Consider the following 19,449-nt stretch of genomic DNA (forward strand, 5'->3'; position numbering starts at 1 on the left):
TCAAGCTCAAAAGTAAACAAAAAGAGGGTCTCAATTCAACTGGTTTGCTTGGCACAGCTATAGTTCCTTCCAGAGAATAGACCCAGTGGCCTGGGGTTGTGCATCCTGAGCGCTTTTGTGCTACGTAGGAGAAGATTATTAAATAGCAGAAGGTAGATTGTGTAGGATGTGGCCCCCCAGAGAATGTGGCTGCTGTTCAGAGTTGCTTCTGTCACAACAGCAATGCAAGGTTTACACTAGTCTGCATTCTGTTTGAACTGTGTATCTTGATGCCCGTATTTCTCAGCTGATACGCCTGCTTTCTGGTCACAACAAAATGGAAAGGGGGAGCAGGTTTGTGGTTCCACTGGCAATACTAAAACTGCTTAGAGTTGCTTCTCAAGGACTATCGTTCAGTGGTAGAGCACACACTTTTAAGAACATAGATTGCAGCCTTATACTGACTCAGACCGTTGTTCTTCTAGCTTGGCAGGGTTTCGGGCAGGAGTCTTTCCCAGTTTTACCTGGAGATGCAGGAGATAGAATCTGGATTGTTTTGGTTGCCGTTTTCTGAACCTTTTCCAACTCCACAATATAATTTCTGAGGTGATGTTACTAGATTGTACACACCATTCCAAATGCAGCCGCACCAAATCTATGGTGAGGCTGCGTTACAATTCTAGTTGCATCATTGTCCTAGGTTAGGATAATATGGCTTGGTTGGTTCAGGCTCATCCAGTGAGCTTTGTGGCTGAGGGTGATTTGTATTCAAGTCCAGCATTCTAGCCACTCATTTTGGAAAGAGAAATATTGAAGAGTGGGATAAAGCTCTTTTAATAAAAAATGAGAAATAAAATGCATTAATAAAGAACTGAGGCTTGCATTCATATTCCTATTTTAAAATACTGTTGAAGGTGTATTTGGCAATGCAGTTTCTATTTGATTGGTGAAATATAGAAAGTAGTTTGATCAATTCAATGGTTTTGGGCACAGTGTAAATGCATTTTTTCTGGTGCTACAGTAGGTCAACTTAGAGCTGTTTTTTCTGGCTCAGCTGTCTGATACATTGAGCCAATTTTTTTTGTATTTTCTAGCATTGAAATGAGAACTACTTCTGCCTTGTTATTTAATAAAACCCTCAAAATAGGTTTGTGTGTTAAATATAACTTGCAGGTGTCGGGCAGTAACATGAATTGTGTACATAACCTTAATTCAGAAAAATATAACATTGAAACACGCTTTGGAAGCTATTTAAAAGATTGGCATGATTCCGATAACAGACAAGCTACACTTTACCACACTGTTTTCTATTCTTGTAAAAACAAAAATGAAAATAAAACTGGCAGTATCATAACGTGACTATACAAATCTATGCTGTGACCATATTTGAAATAATATGTACAATTCTGGTTACTACAACTCAATATTGTAGATATCAGGAAAACAAAATGCTCAAGGAGATAGAGATATAATACAGTGGTACCTCGGTCTACGAACAGTCCTGTTAATGAACGATTCGGACAACAAACTTTGCAGAATTGGAAGTAGGTGTTCCAGTTAGCTAATTTTGCCCCAGAAGATGAACAGAAGCCGAACACCAGTGGCGGGAGGCCTCAGTAGGGAAAGTGTTCGCCTCGGTTTAAGAACGGACCTCCGGAACAGATTACGTTCGTAAACCAAGGTATCATTGTAAAGTACTTTATACAGTGTAAGACAATCCTTGTTTTTCACTGGGGTTCTATTTTGGAGCCCTGTGTATGTCAACGGAGCATGTATGCCTGCTCCGCCCTGTTTCATTCCTTTTCATGACATCTTTATGATGTTTTGGGGCTACTTATGGGTTCGGTGTAGTTGCGCATCATTCAGACACGCCTAAATCAGGAGTTGCCTCTATAGTTAAACTATGGAACTCACTTACGCAGGAGGCAGTAATGACCACAAACTTTGATGGCTGTAAAAGAGGCTTACACTAAAATTCATGGAGGACAAGCTACTAGCTACAATGGCTATGTTCTACCTCCACTGCCATTCTGCCTCTAAATACCAGTTGCTGGAAATTGTAAACGGGGAAGAATGCTGTTGTGTTCATGTCCAGCTTCCAGGCCTCACACAGGCATCCGGTTGGCCACTGTGCGAACAGGATGCTGGACAAGGTGAGCCATTGGTTTGATTCAGTAGACTCATTTTTTATGTTTATTGATTGGAGCATGGTGCTAATAACACCAAGGTTGCAAGTTGGATCCCCTAAGGGACAGCTGCGTATTTCTGCAGTGCAGGGGGCTGGACTAGATGATCCTCAGGACCTCTTCATCTCTACAGTTCTATGATTCTCCTGTGATTTGGATGGCTGAGAAGGCTGAGCTTGATGCACCACTGGTCTACACTAGAATGACAGTTCTTTGTTAACAAGTTGGGCCAGGAACTACTTTCTGGTCTACCCATGAAATGCAGAGAAAAACACGTTCATATTTAAAATGCATAGTTAGTATTAAATGTGTATGAGAATTAGTCCAGAGAAGACAAGATAGATTAATTGTTCCATAATCAGGCTTCGGTTGACTTACAGCTTTGCATATTCTTATAAATTCTTACTATTTAGTAAGTATAGCAAGTTGCTAGGCTCCAGTGGAACAGTAGCATTTTTTTCTGAGTTGAATGGATACAGATGCCAAGGACTGTAGCCTAGACTTATGTAAGCTGCAAAACTTGGCATGAACATCAAAGATGATTTATAACCTTGTTATTGAAAGTGGCATCCATAACTGATATAAATCAGTTTCTACTGGTTTAGAAATATTTAGTCAGCTTGATATTTAATCACACTAAAACTTGAGTGTTTTGACAATCTGGTTCTGTGAACCTAGGCAAATTTTATTCATAGTATAGTTATCTTTTCATTTAGCTTACTGAGAACAAGCATTTCAATCATTAGTGTACACCTGTCAATAAAAATCTAAATATGCAAGGTAATGAATTTATTTTATTAAAGTACTGTAAACAGATATATCCACAGTTCAGCCAGTAAGGGCACATTTAAACATATTGGACTCAGGCCACTGAATAGCATTTCTGTGTTGATGTCTCATGTGGCCTGTGGCATAATCACTGTCAGAGGGCTGCTACCCTGCTTTGCCTCACATGAGACCTTTTAAAAAAAATAAAAATCTAAGGTGCTGAGCAACTGCAGTCTCTGTGTGAGTGGCTTAAAACTCATTTCATAGGTGAAATGGTAATTAACTTTTGTGTAACTTCTCCAGTGCACAATATGCAGTATACCTTATTTGTACAGGAAATATATTGCATTATCAAAGTCAGATGGTTTGTCAACATGTCAGAAAACCTTTAGCCAACTAATGTGATACCAGATGGCAAAAATTGTAGTAGGAAAATTTCCTGATCCATGATCAAAAGTATGCTGATATAATTAATAGAATTCATGTCTAGAAAAATTACTGTAAACTACCTCTCTCCCTTCTCTACTCTGGATTTATTCCATTAGTGATAGAAAATATTGGATACCATTTGATATATTTTTGAAGAGGTGACTTGATTGCCAGTTTGCCAGTATTTATAATTTGGGCATGTGCTTTTGTCATTGATTGGAAATTATGGCAAATTAAGCTCTAATACCTCTTTGAACTGATGATAAGTGATAGAATCTTGAGGTCTTATGGGGCAAATATATAAATGGTTATTAAATCTGTCAAACCAGTCTTCTGCTTCTATGGAGAAATGGGTAAGATTCTTAGGTTACTACTACTGCTACTACTACTAATTCTAATTAATTTTTGTACCACACCCATCTGACTAGCTTACCCCAGCCACTCCGGGTGGCTTCCATCAAATTAGAAAACCGCAGTAAAACATAAGACATATTGAATGTTCTTTGTGTTTTTGTTGTTACACTTTTATCTGAAGCTGCTCAGAAATTTTATTATATTAAGAAGTATATTTAAAAATAAATAAATAATAAATGCTGTAAAGTATTTTGGAATTCCCTGTTACAGTAAAAAGAAAGGAGTTGAGGTTACACAATTTTCCCTTGCAAAATATTCCTCTAGAGGGCAGCACTTCACTCTTTAAGATTCTACTGAAGGATGAGAAAAGCATAACCTAAGAAATCCTGTCTGACTTCTGTATGCAGATAGAGAAAATATATTAAATGCAGTGTTAATGACAGAAAGATATGAAATGCTGTAATGCTATTCTGCTTTCAAAAAACAAAGCAAAACCTGGAATGAGAAGCTAGAATTTATTAGTGACCCCAGGTCTGAAAGTGTGTTGCTTCAAAAAATAGTTAGCTTATCCGTGTTCAGACACCATCATAAAGATGGTGCCCTCTAAGCCCCCTTCACTGGGATTGGGGCCATGCCGCTTGTCCTGGTCCTATTGCTGGGTGTGCCACTGGCTTCACCTGGATGTGAACATGACAGGGCAAGAAACAGCACGGATTAAGCCTATGTGTGAGAAATCATGCAGATTATTCTTCATGTGATACAGTATATTATACACAAATTTCTGTATTCTTGTAACTTTTCCTTATGGTTTCAACAAAGCAAAAAGTGCGTATTGCATTATTTGACCCTCTGTGTTTTAAGGTCCTATAATAAAATAATTGCTGCTTAGCAGTAAGGGCTTTGCAATTAGGAACCACAGTTACTTGTGTATTGTCCAGAACAGCCTTTGCCAAGATGGTGCCCTCTAGATGTTTTGGAATATAACCCGCTTTAGCTGCTGCCAGCTCCAGTTAAGGAGAATAATAATAAAAAAAACCTGAGATAGGTATAATCACATTTCACAGCTGAACAGCATGAGAGGGAAACTGCTGATGTTGCCGCTGCAATTTTCTGTTACTGCGTTGACCGCAGAGACAACCTGTTCTCCTTTATGCCGGCAGTGGTAGGCCTGGTTCTGAGGCTGCCTCTCTTTGACATCCAAAGTGAACTGGTTTTGGCTGCAATCACATGTCATGGTAAGTGAAGGTTGCTAGCTTACCATGAATACGCAGGTTGCTCTCCCTTCACTTCTCTCTGCTAGTGAGTGGGAGCGTCAGACCATCATCCTTGGCTTACCTTTACATTTGAAATTGAGAGCATCAATTGTTTCACTCTGGCAAAACCACAATCTGAAGCCAATTAGAACACACCCTGAATGTTGGGCCATACTTAGCAGGTTTGGATAGTGTTGGCGTATGGTACCTCGTAGAGTTGGAAGGGATCCTGAGAGTCATATAGTCCAACCCCTGCAATGCAGGAATCCTGCCCACAGCTGTCCCTGGGTGGGCTTGAATCACCAACCTTCTGATTAACATCTGGACGTCCTGACCCTCTGCGCCACCAAAGGGTATATTTCTTTGAATTGTACTTATACGACACAAAGCATTGTGGCAGGTAGAATGCTTTATTCCTTATTAAATGTTTTTCTTTCTTCCACATGTTGTTCAGCTCTTAATAATATGCGTGGAGATTCTTAAATGTTCTGATGTACAGTATTTGGCTAACGACATATTGGACAGTTAGAATCATGTTCAAGCTTCTACCTCTTGTTTAGTCACCATGTTAATAACTTGCCATTCAAACTGTTTCTGGTGCTACCCTTCTATTAAAGTCTTGTCTTTGCTAATGAGATTTTTATAAATGTTCTTTAAAAACTGAGTTTGTTATGATGTTCAGGGAAGTTGCCACATGCTTTCATATTATAAATACTGTTAAAAGGACAAAGATTTCAGACAATTATCTGTATTCCACAAATCTCCTAGTTTTGTTTTAAATAAGTCTACCAAATAATGTGGTCTATCAGATTTAGTCCCGAGTTCAGATGCACAAGAGAAAAAACAAAGACCAGCACCCTTTCCTATAGCAGGCATTTTCCTGTTCATTGCCAAGTGTACGGTTCACTGTTCGGTCACTGATGTCTGTCGTTTTAGCACATTTAAAGCAGTTCTCAGTGCCATTCTTGTTCACAGAAGCTTATTTGGGTGCTTCAGACATTGCCTAGTTCATTATTCCCTGTGGAAGGTTAAGGCCTTTTCTGTCAGACCGGAACTATTCACTAATTAGAGACCTTCGTTTGACACTGAATGTGTCATGCCTGCAAGCCTTCCTACTGGGATCAATGGTATTTGTGTTCACTACCATAAGTGTACAATAGATGCAGACCTCAGTGAAGAACTACCTACATAGCTTATGGAAATGAATATGCGCCCTTATAAAATGGAGGCATTCTCATAACGAGCGAAATAAAATAAAATGCAACAGTTGGTCAAGATTCTTGCAGGGCTTGTCACTAAGCAATCTGAATTATTTTCTGTATTCAAGTTTGTAATCTTCTGTTGTCCTGATCTCCTTTAAATTCTCCATGTCTTAGATCACTGTGCAAATGTCAGATTGGTTTGTGCTACTTGCTAAAGCGTGTCAGCATCTGAACAATACTGAATGCTTTGTCCTTTCTTTACAAGGATAATAACTGTTCCTCAGACTCCAGTTCTCAAAATTCAAATTAAGTCTCCTTAAGCTGGTTAACTTGCTAGTGAAGATTTGAGTCTTTCCTGATTATTTTGCTCTGAGAAGTAAACACTTTCATCCCTCTCTTTAACCTCCCTGTAACTAGGAAGAGCCAGGAGCTTCAAACTCTGTAGCTGCCTCTATAAAGAGATGCACTGTTCTCTCAGAGACTGAAACAGCTGGTACCAACTTTGAAGACCAGCAGCTGGAACAGTCATACAAGCAGCTTAAGGTCTCAGATGCTTTATTCTGAGCTCTCCCCTGCTCTCCCCATGAGCCTTTATAAATTGCTACTGCTTTTTTAATAGAAATTTATTATCGTATTGTACTGAATCAATTTTCATTTATTGTTCTTTGTCTTGAAGACCAATTGTCATTCAGAAAGGTGGGATATGAATATTGTAAATAACATTGGTTTATTTGTTGAATTAACTTGTTTTTATCCTGTATTTTATTCTATGAACCGTCTTGAGATCTTACGGTGAAGGGCGGTATAGAAATCTAATAAATAAGCAAACAAACACATAATAAATGAAATAAATAAATAAATAAATAAATTTATATCCAATAAGGAGCTCAGGGTGGCAAACAACAAGCAATAATAAAAGCTTCTTAAAAACAATACCAGTACAGATGGAGACTGAGAAAGCTCTCAACTTAAAATTTGTGTTGGAAGAAAAAGGGCTTTAGTAGGCACCAAAAAGATAACCAATAACACTTTTCTAGTATTTTGACCAAACTGCGGGAGGCAGTGGAAGACAGGAGTGCCTGGCGTGCTCTGGTCCATGGGGTCACGAAGAGTCGGACACGGCTAAACGACTAAACAACAACAGTATTTAAGGGGAGGAGATTCCAACAGATAGATGCTAAAGGCCTGATTCCTATATTGTGTGGAACATGAGGCTGTTACCTGCAGAGTGCAGTGATTGAATGGGTATATAGGGGTGAAACAGTCTTTGAGGTGTCCTGGTCCGAAGCTGTATAGGCCTTTATACACCAAGACCAGCATCTTGAACCTAGCCATGTAGATAATAGGTAAATGACTTTAGAGAAATGCTCTACAGCAAGTCCAGAGAGATGTGCCATAGCCCCAGTGCTCCGTGCTCTAGTCTCGTCCAGATTAGACTACTGTAATGCACTGTATGTGGGGCTACCTTTAAAGCTAGGTTGGAAACTTCACCTGGTCCAGAGTACATCTGCCAGAGCCCTTTTGTATCGGCTCCAATGGTCTCTGGTTCGTATCTACAGCCAGTTTAGAGTAACATTTAAGGCCCTAAACATTGGGTTCAAGCTGTTTCTTGGACTTCCTGCATGTGTACCATCCTGTTTGCATGCTGAGATCTGCACTGGGACCCCCTCCTGGTGTGTCCATCCCCTAGGCCAGTGAGGCTGGTGGCCGCAAGGAAGAGGGCCTTTTCCGAGGTGGCCCCATGGCTTAAGAACTTCCTTGTATCAGACCTGCAACTAGCTTTCATTTTTCAGGGATTCTGGAAAGCTTAAAGACCTGTAGTGTATTTTCCAACAGGCCTTCAATGAATCATGGTTAATTGTTTGTAATCTTTTTCTGTTTGTAGGTAATAATAAATTGATTGTGGCTATTTTCTAATTATGTTTTATTGGCTTTTCTGATTTTCTGAGGTAATTGGGTGCTTTCTTTTTATCTTTTGCTGTGTCACTTTTTCCTTCATGTTGTTTATTACAATTTTAAACCATTTTGGAAGGGCATTCTCCAGAAAAGCATCCTAGGAATACCTTAAAATAAATAAATAGCAATTATACATCTTCTGATTGAGGAGCCTTCTATGTTTTTGAGGAATCCATTTTCAAAACCACTACTTTAGGGACATAAAAGGAGAATTAAACGATACTTTGTTAATCTGTCATAGATGAATGCACATCCATAGGCTTTCTCACTCCTTTTTTGTGATCTTGTTAGAAGAGATTATTCTCATTATTCTCAGTTTTCCTATCAACGTGGATGTGGCTACGGCTTGTCTGCTTAGTAAATTGTAGAATGATGTTAACAAAAGAACTCAGTGCAAGATGGGATGAGCATAATATTCTTCATATTGAAGAAACCATAATACATTTATGCTGGTGGGGCTCATTAGTAAAGTTATTTAGCACAATGGTTAATCCAGCCCTGCTCACTGTAGCTGGTAATCCTTCATCGCTGCAGCAGTCATTGTTTCAGATAAACGTTTATCAGGATTCTTTCACTGATCTAAGCAGAAGATTATTACATACAAACAGAATAACTAGCCTGCATTTTGAAACTGAAATGATGTGTGCATATTAAGGTTTACTGTACACATTTTTCAAGAACTGTAGCAAAAAATAGAGACTCAAGTCATTTTAAAGAAAACCCTTATTAAATTCAGGAGTACAATAGCTTGAAAGTGCTACCTACACAGTTTTGTCTAATGTTGCTTACTTTTGTTGATGTCTGTGTTTGTGAAGTCCAGTTTTTTTAAAAACCATTGAAATGTGGCTGTGTTTATTTTAAAGGTTGGAAGGCCCATGGCCAAGCTCCCTGCAAGCAGCCTCACGTCTCAGGGTTCAGCATGTCAAGATAATTCACTGTTGAGAGGGGATAAACAGAACAATGAACTTCACACTCCTTTTATGAACAGGAGTGAGCAAAAGGTAAAAAAGAAAAAAGGTTGTATTTGTATACAGTTTTTTGCATAAAAAAGCAACAGGGCTTGATATCTTAGCAAAGTAGTATTTTCAGATGAGTTGCGTTTCAGCTGGGTTCTTAAAACAGGGTGAGATCCTACTGAGGAGTACTCAGACCCATTGAAATGAATGGTTACTTAAATCTATTTATTTCAGCAGGTCTGCTTTGAGGATTAGATGTCACCCATAATATTATGGGATTGCAGAGATATTTGGTGTGCATGGAAGAAGATCCAAGTGCAGATAAATTATTATTATTATTATGTTATAAATTATTAGGATTAGGGCAAAACTTAATTATACTTCTTTTCCAAGTCTTCTCCCTGCAAGAACTTAATACATGAATTGTTCTCTGAGAACCCAGATTTGTATCTGCTTTATAAGGTATTATCATTGACATTAAAGTAACACTGAGGTCTTCAACAAATCTTTTTAGATGGTGCTTTATGGTGTTATTTCTTATTTCACCATATATGCCATATTTCTCCAGTTTGTGGCTCACCCTTCATCTTTTATTTCCTCCTACTGGGTGAAATCCAATGGTATCTGTAGTGTACAAGTAGAATGGATTTCTGTACTGCAATGGGAATTCCCTTCTTCCTGCATTCTTCCTCTGGGACAGATTTGTATGGGTGCAGGGAGGAGACAGCAATTTTTGTTGCATGAGGGGAAGTTGGAATACATGATGTTGAACTTTGATGATTAAGTTTAAACTTCTTTTATATAAATCTTTCCCTTTGGGATGAAATAATGGTCTTTATAAACTGTTAACACATGCTTGTGATAATAGTTATTTGTGATGCAGTCATGATTACATTCATATAGCTTTGAAATCTTAGTTTACAATACTAGTTGAAATAATTTTTTGGGGTGTAAAACGTTTCTATTTATACGTGACAAATGTATATATATAAATGAATATAAACTACTGTTTGTGTAACTTAAAAATACTATTTACAAGTCCTAATAGTATATTTAACCATAGTATTTTTTATTTCTTCTTAGAAACTGCAAGAGGAAAATCTAAGATTAAAGTATGAATTAGAAGATTTAAGGTACTGAAAGAAATTGATAACAAAGCCCTAGATTTATGAAAACAGCTTTTGTTTTATCTGTGAGGTCATGTATTAAAAGCTAAGGATGACAAAATTATGGCAGAGGATACTGAGAAATTTATAGAAGGAAAATTAGTTTTTCAGTTCTTGTGTGAGCCCATAATGTTAGAAATCGGTTTGAATCTCCCTGATCTATGATTTATATAGCTGCTCATTTCTTTGCCAGCATGTATTTGAGGACAAAAGTAGTTAGTATTTGTGTATTCAGAGTTGCTTCCCGCATGGAGGTGGTGAGAAATGAACGGATACTTCAGAAACATTTAAGGCTTTTCAAGGCAATAAGTTATTTGTAGTACAATAAAACAGATAGAAGGCAATTTTCAGAAAAATAACAGGGTTTTGGAATAATTGGCTAAAAGCAGGAGACAAAAAGAAATCTCTTTTCTGCATTTAACATCATTTCCAGTTGTTCCAATAAATTGTACTTATTAAATATCAATGTGGCATTATGTGTTTGTTCGACATTCTTTACAAGGAAATACATTTTATTTCTTAGAAGCCAATATGAGCAGCTCATAAAGGAAGGGAAGAACGAATGCTTTGAGGAAAGACGTGTTAGTTTTCTGAAGGCCCAAGTACTACAGCTGGAAAGGCAGGTAAAGTGGTATACAAAATTCACCAAAGTACTTTTTGAAAGTTATCAGCATATATATGAGACTGTGAAAAGGGCTTTCCCCCCCTTCAGAAATAGGCGTTCAGATTTCCTGGAGCTGTGTGTGGGGGGGGTGGTGGTGTTCACTTCACATTCTTTTCCCTAACCTACCAACATACATTGATAATATGATTGAGGGCTTGGTTGGTAGTGGGATGAGAGAGGGAGTAGTTGAGAGTTTCTTAACTTTTTGTAAAATACACCTTGTTAAAATGTATATTAGAAAGTAAGTGTAAAGCTCTAATTGAGGGGAGTGCACATTTTAAAGGGGTATTTGGGTCAAATGCACAAACTTAAAAGGTTTGCATGCAGTGCGGGCGTGAGATTAAAAGGAGGGTATGTAAACAGGACCCACCACTAAGGAAGTTCAAGTGGAGTTGCATAGGAATTGATTAAAGAAGGCAGAGATGAATGTGCCTGCATAGCAATTCTGTTCCAATATTGACAATTTTAGGGGAAAATCCCCCGTATTTGAGGATACCCATCTTTGGGTCCTTGTCCACATGGTTTCCCTCTGCTAGGGGTGTGCTGTAATCTGGGCGATTATCGTTTTGCATGGAATATTTCATTAGTTCACTTGATTTGTTTCTACTGAAGCTAGACCCAGACATTATGGAGATTTCAGGCTGAAATAGATACCGGGGTGCATATATAGAAGGTTCAGTATGTAGAATTGGGCAAAGTAGACCAGAAGGTTATATGAAGCATTGAACACAAAAAGTCGAACCCAAAGAAACCAAGTGAAAGACACATAAATCACCAAGGGCAAAAACAGAGCACAGGCACACAGTTGCAGATAGTCCTCCACTCTCCAACTGTACAGTCAACACACACCTTCCATTTAAACATCATTTTTCTTTTGCCAGATGTCACCATAATGTAACTTCATTTTTTTTAAAGTAAGATTTCAACAAAGAAGAAAGAGAAACTGAGGTGATTTTAGGAATAATTTTGTGTATGACTTCTTCCACAGGTGGTGCTGCTTACAGAAGGATTAAGTTCTCGAGCTGCTCTTAAGTTGCAGTCAAACAATTCTTTAGAAGCACTTACTGACAAGCTTAGGTAAGCAGTAGAGAGACATTTGATATTGTGAATGAAATTGATCCAGAAGGAGATAACCTGAATAAAATGGTGACCAGCATCTGTGTTGTGTTGAGGATTAGAGGATTATGGGGTCCTGTTTATATATATATATATATGTGTGTGTATATATATATATATATATATATATATATATATGTGTGTGTGTGTGTGTAGTAAACTTATATATCATTCTTGAAAGCTACCAAAAATACTCAGAGAAATTGTATCTCTTACTGCACAGATCCTTAAACTTGTGTCAAAAGTGACCCACAGAATTGAGGTACGTGGTCACCGTTCCTTCAGTGTTTTGATGACAATTGAGTCCTTATCCTGCCCTCCTGCCCCAGTTTCCCTTTTGCCTTTCTTCATATTTTCCCCCTTTGCTAAAAGTCTGGGAATGAATGGGGCTTACTGAGGGAAAAGTGGAGCTGGGAGGTCCGGTCCACTAAGTGGTCAGCATGCAAAATAAGGAGTAGGGTGTGGGGATAAATGGAGAAAACAATGATCTATGAATAAGAACTTAAATGCGGGTTGTCAAGTTTCATTACTGCAAATCCTAAAATGATATGTAGTAAAAACCTTTTGTAATAAATGGGACAATTTATTCAGTTTTGCTTGTTCTTTGGATGGCTGAGAGGCTTGCCATTTAAGCACAACTCACGTATTTGATTTCTGTGAGCATTATCTGACAAAGGTATGAGTGAAAGGAGAACAATGCACACAATGGGAATTATTTGAAGCTTCTACTCTATTTTTTATATTTTTGAATATAGTCTGAGAGTAAACCTTTGGCTGCAGGAAATTCCAGATCCTGAGCCCACTTGCTGAGAAGGCTCTGTCTTGTGCCCTCATTCACCTACGTTTTAAAATAAAGGGGGTGCAGAGCAGGGCTTTGATGGACATGAGCAGGCAGGTTCATATTGGCGAAGGTGGTCCTTAAGTTACCAAGATCCCTAGCTTTTTAGGGCTGTTTCCCTACGCTGCATTTAAAAATTAATTGGAGAGGGGAGAGAAAAGAAGAAAATGAGTTTTAGGTGTGTTGCAGGGTGTTGTGTTTAAAAACAAATAACTGGTGAATAATTTTCTTAGTGTATTTCATGTTTCCAAAACTTGTTTTGCTGCAGTTACAAAAAAAGAAACATTAATAATAATAACAGCAACAAAAAGATCATTCTGAAATGCAGAAAGCGAGGATTGGGATGCCAAGGACTGTATTTTCGTGGTGCACTGTAGTTTTTTAAATCTCCTATTGCTCCCTTAAAAGCTGCACTTGAGGTTTAGGGGGTGGGAATCCTCCAGATTAATTTACTATGCAGTAAATTATTGCATTTCTTGTGTTGGTATTTGTGTGTGTGAGGTGGGGGGAATGCAGTCCATTGGTGGTGGTAAATTGCTGCCTCTCCTAGTTGTGTGTAGAAGTACTGCCCACATCTCTTTGCATCTTGGCCAAGGGAACTATTCTTCAATATACTGGGGTATTTTTAATTCCGATTAGTATAGGTATGCTAGCATATAGTGGTAAAATATGCTTGGCACTAAAGGAAAATACATTTCTTAACTATTGCAAAGGCTCAAGGAGATAACTTAAATAGCAGTGAGGTATGTTTTGAAAAGGGACGCGGGTGGCGCTGTGGGTTAAACCACAGAGCCTAGGACTTGCTGATCACAAGGTCGGCGGTTCGAATCCCCGCGACGGGGTGAGCTCCCGTTGCTTGGTCCCTGCTCCTGCCAACCTAGCAGTTTGAAAGCACGTCAAAGTGCAAGTAGATAAATAGGTACCGCTCCGGTGGGAAGGTAAACGGCGTTTCTGTACGCTGTTTTGGTTCTCCAGAAGTGGCTTAGTCCTGCTGGCCAGATGACCCAGAAGCTGTACGCTGGCTCCCTCGGCCAATAAAGCGAGATGAGCGCCGCAACCCCAGAGTCGGCCACAACTGGACCTAATGGTCAGGGGTCCCTTTACCTTTATGTTTTGAAAGCATGCTTTCATAATTGGTATTCACTGGCTATATAAATATGCTCTTTGAATTCTTTGTTAGTGCCTATTTCACTTGCAAAATCAGCACTATTATAAAAAGCATGCAAATAATGAATACAATCCGTGTTTTTCTTTACAGTATTAAAAAGTGAAAAATGTGACTATAATAATGCATTGTACTTTACACAGTTTTTTTCTCAGCGCTGAAGGAACTGCAACTGAAGTAACCATTCCACGTCCAGAACTTCTTCAATTAATCGAGATATGTGAAGCAATGAGAGTAAAACTTCAAAGAAACCAGCAGGTAAGTTATGACAACATCAGGTTTATATTTGTATATTGTTAATGATTTTTTAAATGTGTGATTTCCTACCTTTCCCTCATCCAGCTAGGATTCCCCTTCCTCTCTTCCTCCCTGAAGCTCCCTGTTGTTCTGGAGGGTTGCCTGAACCTCTGGAGCAGATGAAGGGTGGTATAGTACTACTACTATTACTGATAATAATTAATAAAGAGTGAGCTGTAAAAACTCAAAGGCAGGCTGCCTTGTAACAGTGGAGGGAGGACATAGCCAATGTGGTTAGCAGCCACTGACAGCCTTACCCTCCGTAAATTTGTCTTTTACCATTTCAAGCTGCTTAAAAGGTTTTTATATTATTTTACATTAAGCAGTCTATAAATAAATATTCTGTTTCCTTTACCTTGCCTTTTTTGCCAAACTAAAACAGCTGAATGCTGAAATTTTTTCTCTAGTTGCTTGATCATTTCAGTTGCCCTTTACTGCATTTCTGAGCATGTAGCCCATAATCCAGCACACCTATAGGGGATTATCTTGCATAGTGTCCTTGCAAGCAAGGAAATACAAAAAGAAATCTATTCATTTTGTAGTGTCCTCTTTGTGGGCTTCCCATAGGCATCTGTTTGGACATTGTGCCCAGACTACCAGACTATGGTTTGATCCAGAGGGCTGAAAATTAGTTGGCAAATAAATAAATAAATAATCACTATCTCATCCTAGGCTACTATGGTTGTTTTGAGGATGAAATTGGATAGCTCCCATATACACAGCTCCAAGAAACACCGTTGGTGTGGAACCTGTGGCTCTCCAGGAATTGTTGGATCACAACTCCCCTCAGCTCCAGCCAGCATGGCCTATGGTCAGGGATGATTGGAGCTGTAACCAATAAGAGTCACAAGTTCCCAGCCCCTGTCTTAAAGGAAGGGATAGAAATGTGGTAAAGAAAAGTGAAATAAAGAATACAGAAGGAAAAAAACAGGAAATATTTTTAATATAAATCTTAATTCGATAGCCTTATGAAATGGTTTTGGAGAGAGCCCATTTTTGTTCCTTGCTTACATTGTGCTTTTTCCTGTTAAAAGTTTTATAGTTTATCATAGTACAACACATAAACTTTAGCCTTTCTAGCCTGACAAATTTTCATTTCTCTGCTGTCAATCAAGCAGGAACAACTGTTGTTGTTTTCAAAAAGAAAAATCTAGATTTCTTTCAGGAAACCCAGCTCAGTTTACTCTTGTCCTAGACTGGAAATCACTTTTTCATAGTCTGCGTCAAAGTAATTGAATTCTTCAAGAAGCAGCAGGAAATGCCTGGTGGTTCTTGTGTAGGTTAATTTGGTGTAATATCACTTCTCGGTGTATTAGAATCTCTCATATCTCAAATGCACCCCAAAAACTCAATTAGAAAAAGAAAATGGAGACTGTAGATGTTAGTGAGCCTATAGGAAAGGGTGAGAACTGAAATAAATTAAATTCTATAAAATCATTTTACAGAAGCCAGTCTTTCTTCAGAAGTATGGGATGGAAAATGATTAAGGTGATACACATTTTTAGCTTATGTATAATAGAGAGATACAGAGAACTGCAGCCTAATTAAGTGTAGGCTAGGATAACTGTGCTTTGAATGTTAAATTTAGGTTTTTTTTAAAAAATGTAGCTATACATAAAAGAAGAGGCTAGATTATGGACTAATTTGTATATAATTGTTCTTGTGATGTACATATCCATGTGCTGAAAACAGAGAATCTTTATCTTGGTTATTAGACAGTTATTCAAACCCGAGTTCAGAGGAACGTCTGGTACAGATGTAACAGAATGTCAGCAACACAGGACGGGGGGGGGGGACACGGATGACTGGTGTACAGAATGCAGTATTAGGAGTGAATGCCTGTGGCTGGGTAGGTCTGAACAAGCAGAGAGCTTCTGAAGACTTCTTTCCTCTCCTCTCTTGACCCAAGTGGTGAATGGAAAGGGGTGCAGTGACAGTGGCATAGCCACAGTTGCAACCTGAGGTGGGCAGTCTTGAAGGTGGCAACTGGAACCTCATTTGGGTACTAGCTCCCAGGAAGGTTTGAAACTAGTTCCTATGGAAAATTAAGCAGGCAGTTTGTTCCTGTATTGTGGGCAGGTGTCTGGGTGGGGTGTTGTTTAAAGAATAAAAGTAAAAAATCAATTGGATAAGCCCAAGCTGGCTGAAAGTGCATCTTTGGGTTTCACCTTCATCTCCCAGCTTTTCTGCAGTTTTCCCCAACCCTCATAACTAGCGCTTGGCAATATCCTCGCCTTTCTGGGGTACAGAAATCCTCTTGATTTTTGTTGCAGTGAGCTCTGGTTATCTTGCTTGTCACCCACAGCTGAACTTCTCTGAGGCCTGATCATCCATAATGTATTTTTCTCCTTTATAGCAGCATTTTTTTACTGCCACTTTGCCTGAACTTTTAAATCAGGTATAATCATTTTCTACATGCTGTTATTATTCAGGCATTTTCATGACTGAAGTTCTTGTTTTTCATAAAATCAAAGAACAAAAAAGTCATCATGGACATCAGTGGACCTAGCGACAGTAGCAAAGATGATTAGTAGGTAACAAATTATCCTAATGAGTTTTAAAGTAAATACCACTTTATTAAATGAGTCTACAAAGAAAAAGTACTACAAAAACACAGCATGCCATATTTCCTATCACATAATAGGGCTGATATCCAACATTAGCCATGCTTAGAGTAAACCCATTGATACCAATGGACTTATGATGTTAGTCTATTTATTTCATTAGATTTACAGAGAATATGACTCAGTTGGAAATATTAGGTTTGGAAATACTCAAACCTACAATGGTGTGTTTGGGTGGGGGGAAATTTTTAATTAAAATAATAATGAAGTGATCAAAATTGTTAGTTACAAAAAGTACACTTTGCCATGAATTTAGGAAGTTGATCCAACCATCTTTTAAATCTTTTATTTTATTTTCTACAGTAATAGTATATCAGATATATTATTTTGTCTTTCTTTATCCCTTTGAAGCAGCATGGCTGTTGCCATGGTTACGGCTCTGAGTTGACAATGTGGTTGTCTTCAAGGTTTGAGTTTCACTTGCCCTGATGCATACTGGCTAGCATAATGACTGTCAAGCAGTCACATAGCAACTAATTCCAGTTCTGCAGGCAGAAGCAAAATAAAACACAATAGAAGCATATGTTCCACTTACATTGGCCAGGTAAACGCAGCTTGAGAAACCAATGCTCCATATGCCTACCCACAGCAGCAATAGTTTTTCCCCCTTGGAATAAGCACTTGGGCAGTGGAATTTGGTGATTTTTATATTTAAGAAGCAATCCAATAGCTTTGGACTTGTTCAGGAACTTCTGACTATAAAGGGCCAGCCCAGATGATACCTATTCCTGGATCTGTTCTGTGTTCTCATGAAGTTCCTGCCTTGCTTCTGATAACCCCAGACATCTACCCAAGGGTATAGCATTTGGTAGGACTTGTGTGCAGGCCTGTTTTATGCATTCAATACTCCTGATGCATTGGCTGATCTGTAGCGGGCCTGGGTCACAACCTTTTCTGGCTGCCATTGGAACTGGGCAATATATTGGTAAATTGTCTGAAAGCAGTATGGCATTCAGGTTTGCGATACCGGTTTCAGACAATCTGAGCTGGAAATACATTGCACCAGCTCAAATTGCATGCAGATGGCAAAGGGGGTAAGCAGGCAGGCAGGCAGAAGGAGCCTGAGAAGAGAAGGTTCCAGGCGAGCACCGTCTCAGACTCCATCCTGCCTGCCTGCACCTTTTTAGGAAGCCCCATCCTGTTCTTCTGGCTCCTGTGAGCTGGAGAGGCATCAGGGCTTGCTCAGCTAAGGTGGGGAGGAAGAAGCAGCCGAGATGCATTCCAGACATCATGATATATCAACGTATCGTGGTATGTAGCTGCTGATATATCACAATGTTGAAAACCAGGTATCGCCCAGCCCTAGCTGCCAATGGCTATATGCTTTAATGCAACAAAGAAGCTGGGTGGCTGATTTCAGATCCACAAAACCATGCCTCAATGTCAGCTCCATTTCAGAAAAAAAGATTACTATTGTGTTCTGAACAATGTGTTTGCCTTTAAAAAACACACCAAAAAACAAAAACGGTTCAAGAAGCCATTGAGGCTTCATCCCCTCTCTCTTGGTGTACAGTGGTACCTCGGGTTACATACGCTTCAGGTTACATACGCTTCAGGTTACAGACTCTGCTAACCCAGAAATATTACCTCGGGTTAAGAACTTTGCTTCAGGATGAGAACAGAAATCGCACGGCAGCGGCGCGGCAGCAGTGGGAGGCCCCATTAGCTAGCTAAAGTGGTGCTTCAGGTTAAGAACGAACCTCTGGAACGAATTAAGTACGTAACCAGAGGTACCACTGTATATGGATAGCCTGGTACACATGAGTGACTCATTAATATGTATCTCATATGAGGGGCCTGGCTTCTTATGAGGGTTGCCTTTGCACCATGTCCTACATTACAGTTGTTAATTCAAAACTGATTTGCTCCATATTGAGAAATATATAGTTGCATATGGAACTCCTAATATAGTCAGTGGGCAGCAGGTTAAATGAGGGGGTCAGGTGCAAGAATTAGAATGCTTAAATTGCCATTGTAGCATTGTCATTAGTAAGTCTCTGTGATCTCAGGATTTGACTGCCCTTGTAATAAATATTCTGTTATCTTTGCAATAAAGGTTCATACATTGATTATTTTCATGAACTGGGGCAAGTATATATATATATATATATATATTGAGATTAGACTTCCGGGTTAGTGCCATCGGCTCCGCAGGAACCGGGTCTTTCTGCTGCGGCGACGCGGGGACCCTCAGAAATCACAGGCACTGAAGCCTGTGAACTTGGTGACTCGGCGGGCACCATTTGCGCCCCCCCGACCCGCGAAGGAGCCTTTTTAAAGGCTTCGGAATGGGGGACAGGGGTGAGCGGCGCGGTGCTGAGAGTCGACTGCTTCTCCTGCGGAGTGAAGCCGCATGCCATGGTCGGAGAGCGCTGACTTCTTCTTGTGAACAATTGGACTCTAAAAGCAACAACCCGTGAGTAATACGGAAATTGGATTTGTAAAGAAATTTTTTTTTTTGAATTAGGCACGATCGGGGAAGGCGTCTTATAAATA

At 39.2% G+C, this 19,449-nt stretch overlaps 1 protein-coding gene across 6 annotated transcripts in view; it reads left to right on the forward strand.

Annotated features, from left to right (window-relative positions):
• LOC128423342 (uncharacterized) overlaps window positions 1-19,449 on the forward strand; it is a 106,796-nt gene that overhangs the window by 1,325 nt on the left and 86,022 nt on the right. For 3 of the 6 annotated variants that reach the window (XR_008332726.1, XM_053408418.1, XM_053408414.1), the window contains exons 2-7: window positions 6,589-6,714; window positions 8,991-9,128; window positions 10,167-10,216; window positions 10,773-10,872; window positions 11,902-11,990; window positions 14,176-14,290. Coding sequence is in view for 5 of the 6 variants with exons in the window: in XM_053408418.1 (XP_053264393.1) it covers window positions 6,589-6,714; window positions 8,991-9,128; window positions 10,167-10,216; window positions 10,773-10,872; window positions 11,902-11,990; window positions 14,176-14,290 (618 nt within the window). In the remaining variant the exon portion in view is untranslated. Of the gene's footprint in view, window positions 1-4,876; window positions 4,952-6,588; window positions 6,715-8,990; window positions 9,129-10,166; window positions 10,217-10,772; window positions 10,873-11,901; window positions 11,991-14,175; window positions 14,291-19,449 lie in introns of all 6 variants that reach the window. The other 3 variants (XM_053408415.1, XM_053408417.1, XM_053408416.1) reach the window with 3 other exon arrangements.

This window comes from Podarcis raffonei, chromosome 11 (genome assembly GCF_027172205.1).
Source record: "Podarcis raffonei isolate rPodRaf1 chromosome 11, rPodRaf1.pri, whole genome shotgun sequence".
Classification (NCBI taxonomy): Eukaryota; Metazoa; Chordata; class Lepidosauria; order Squamata; family Lacertidae; genus Podarcis; species Podarcis raffonei.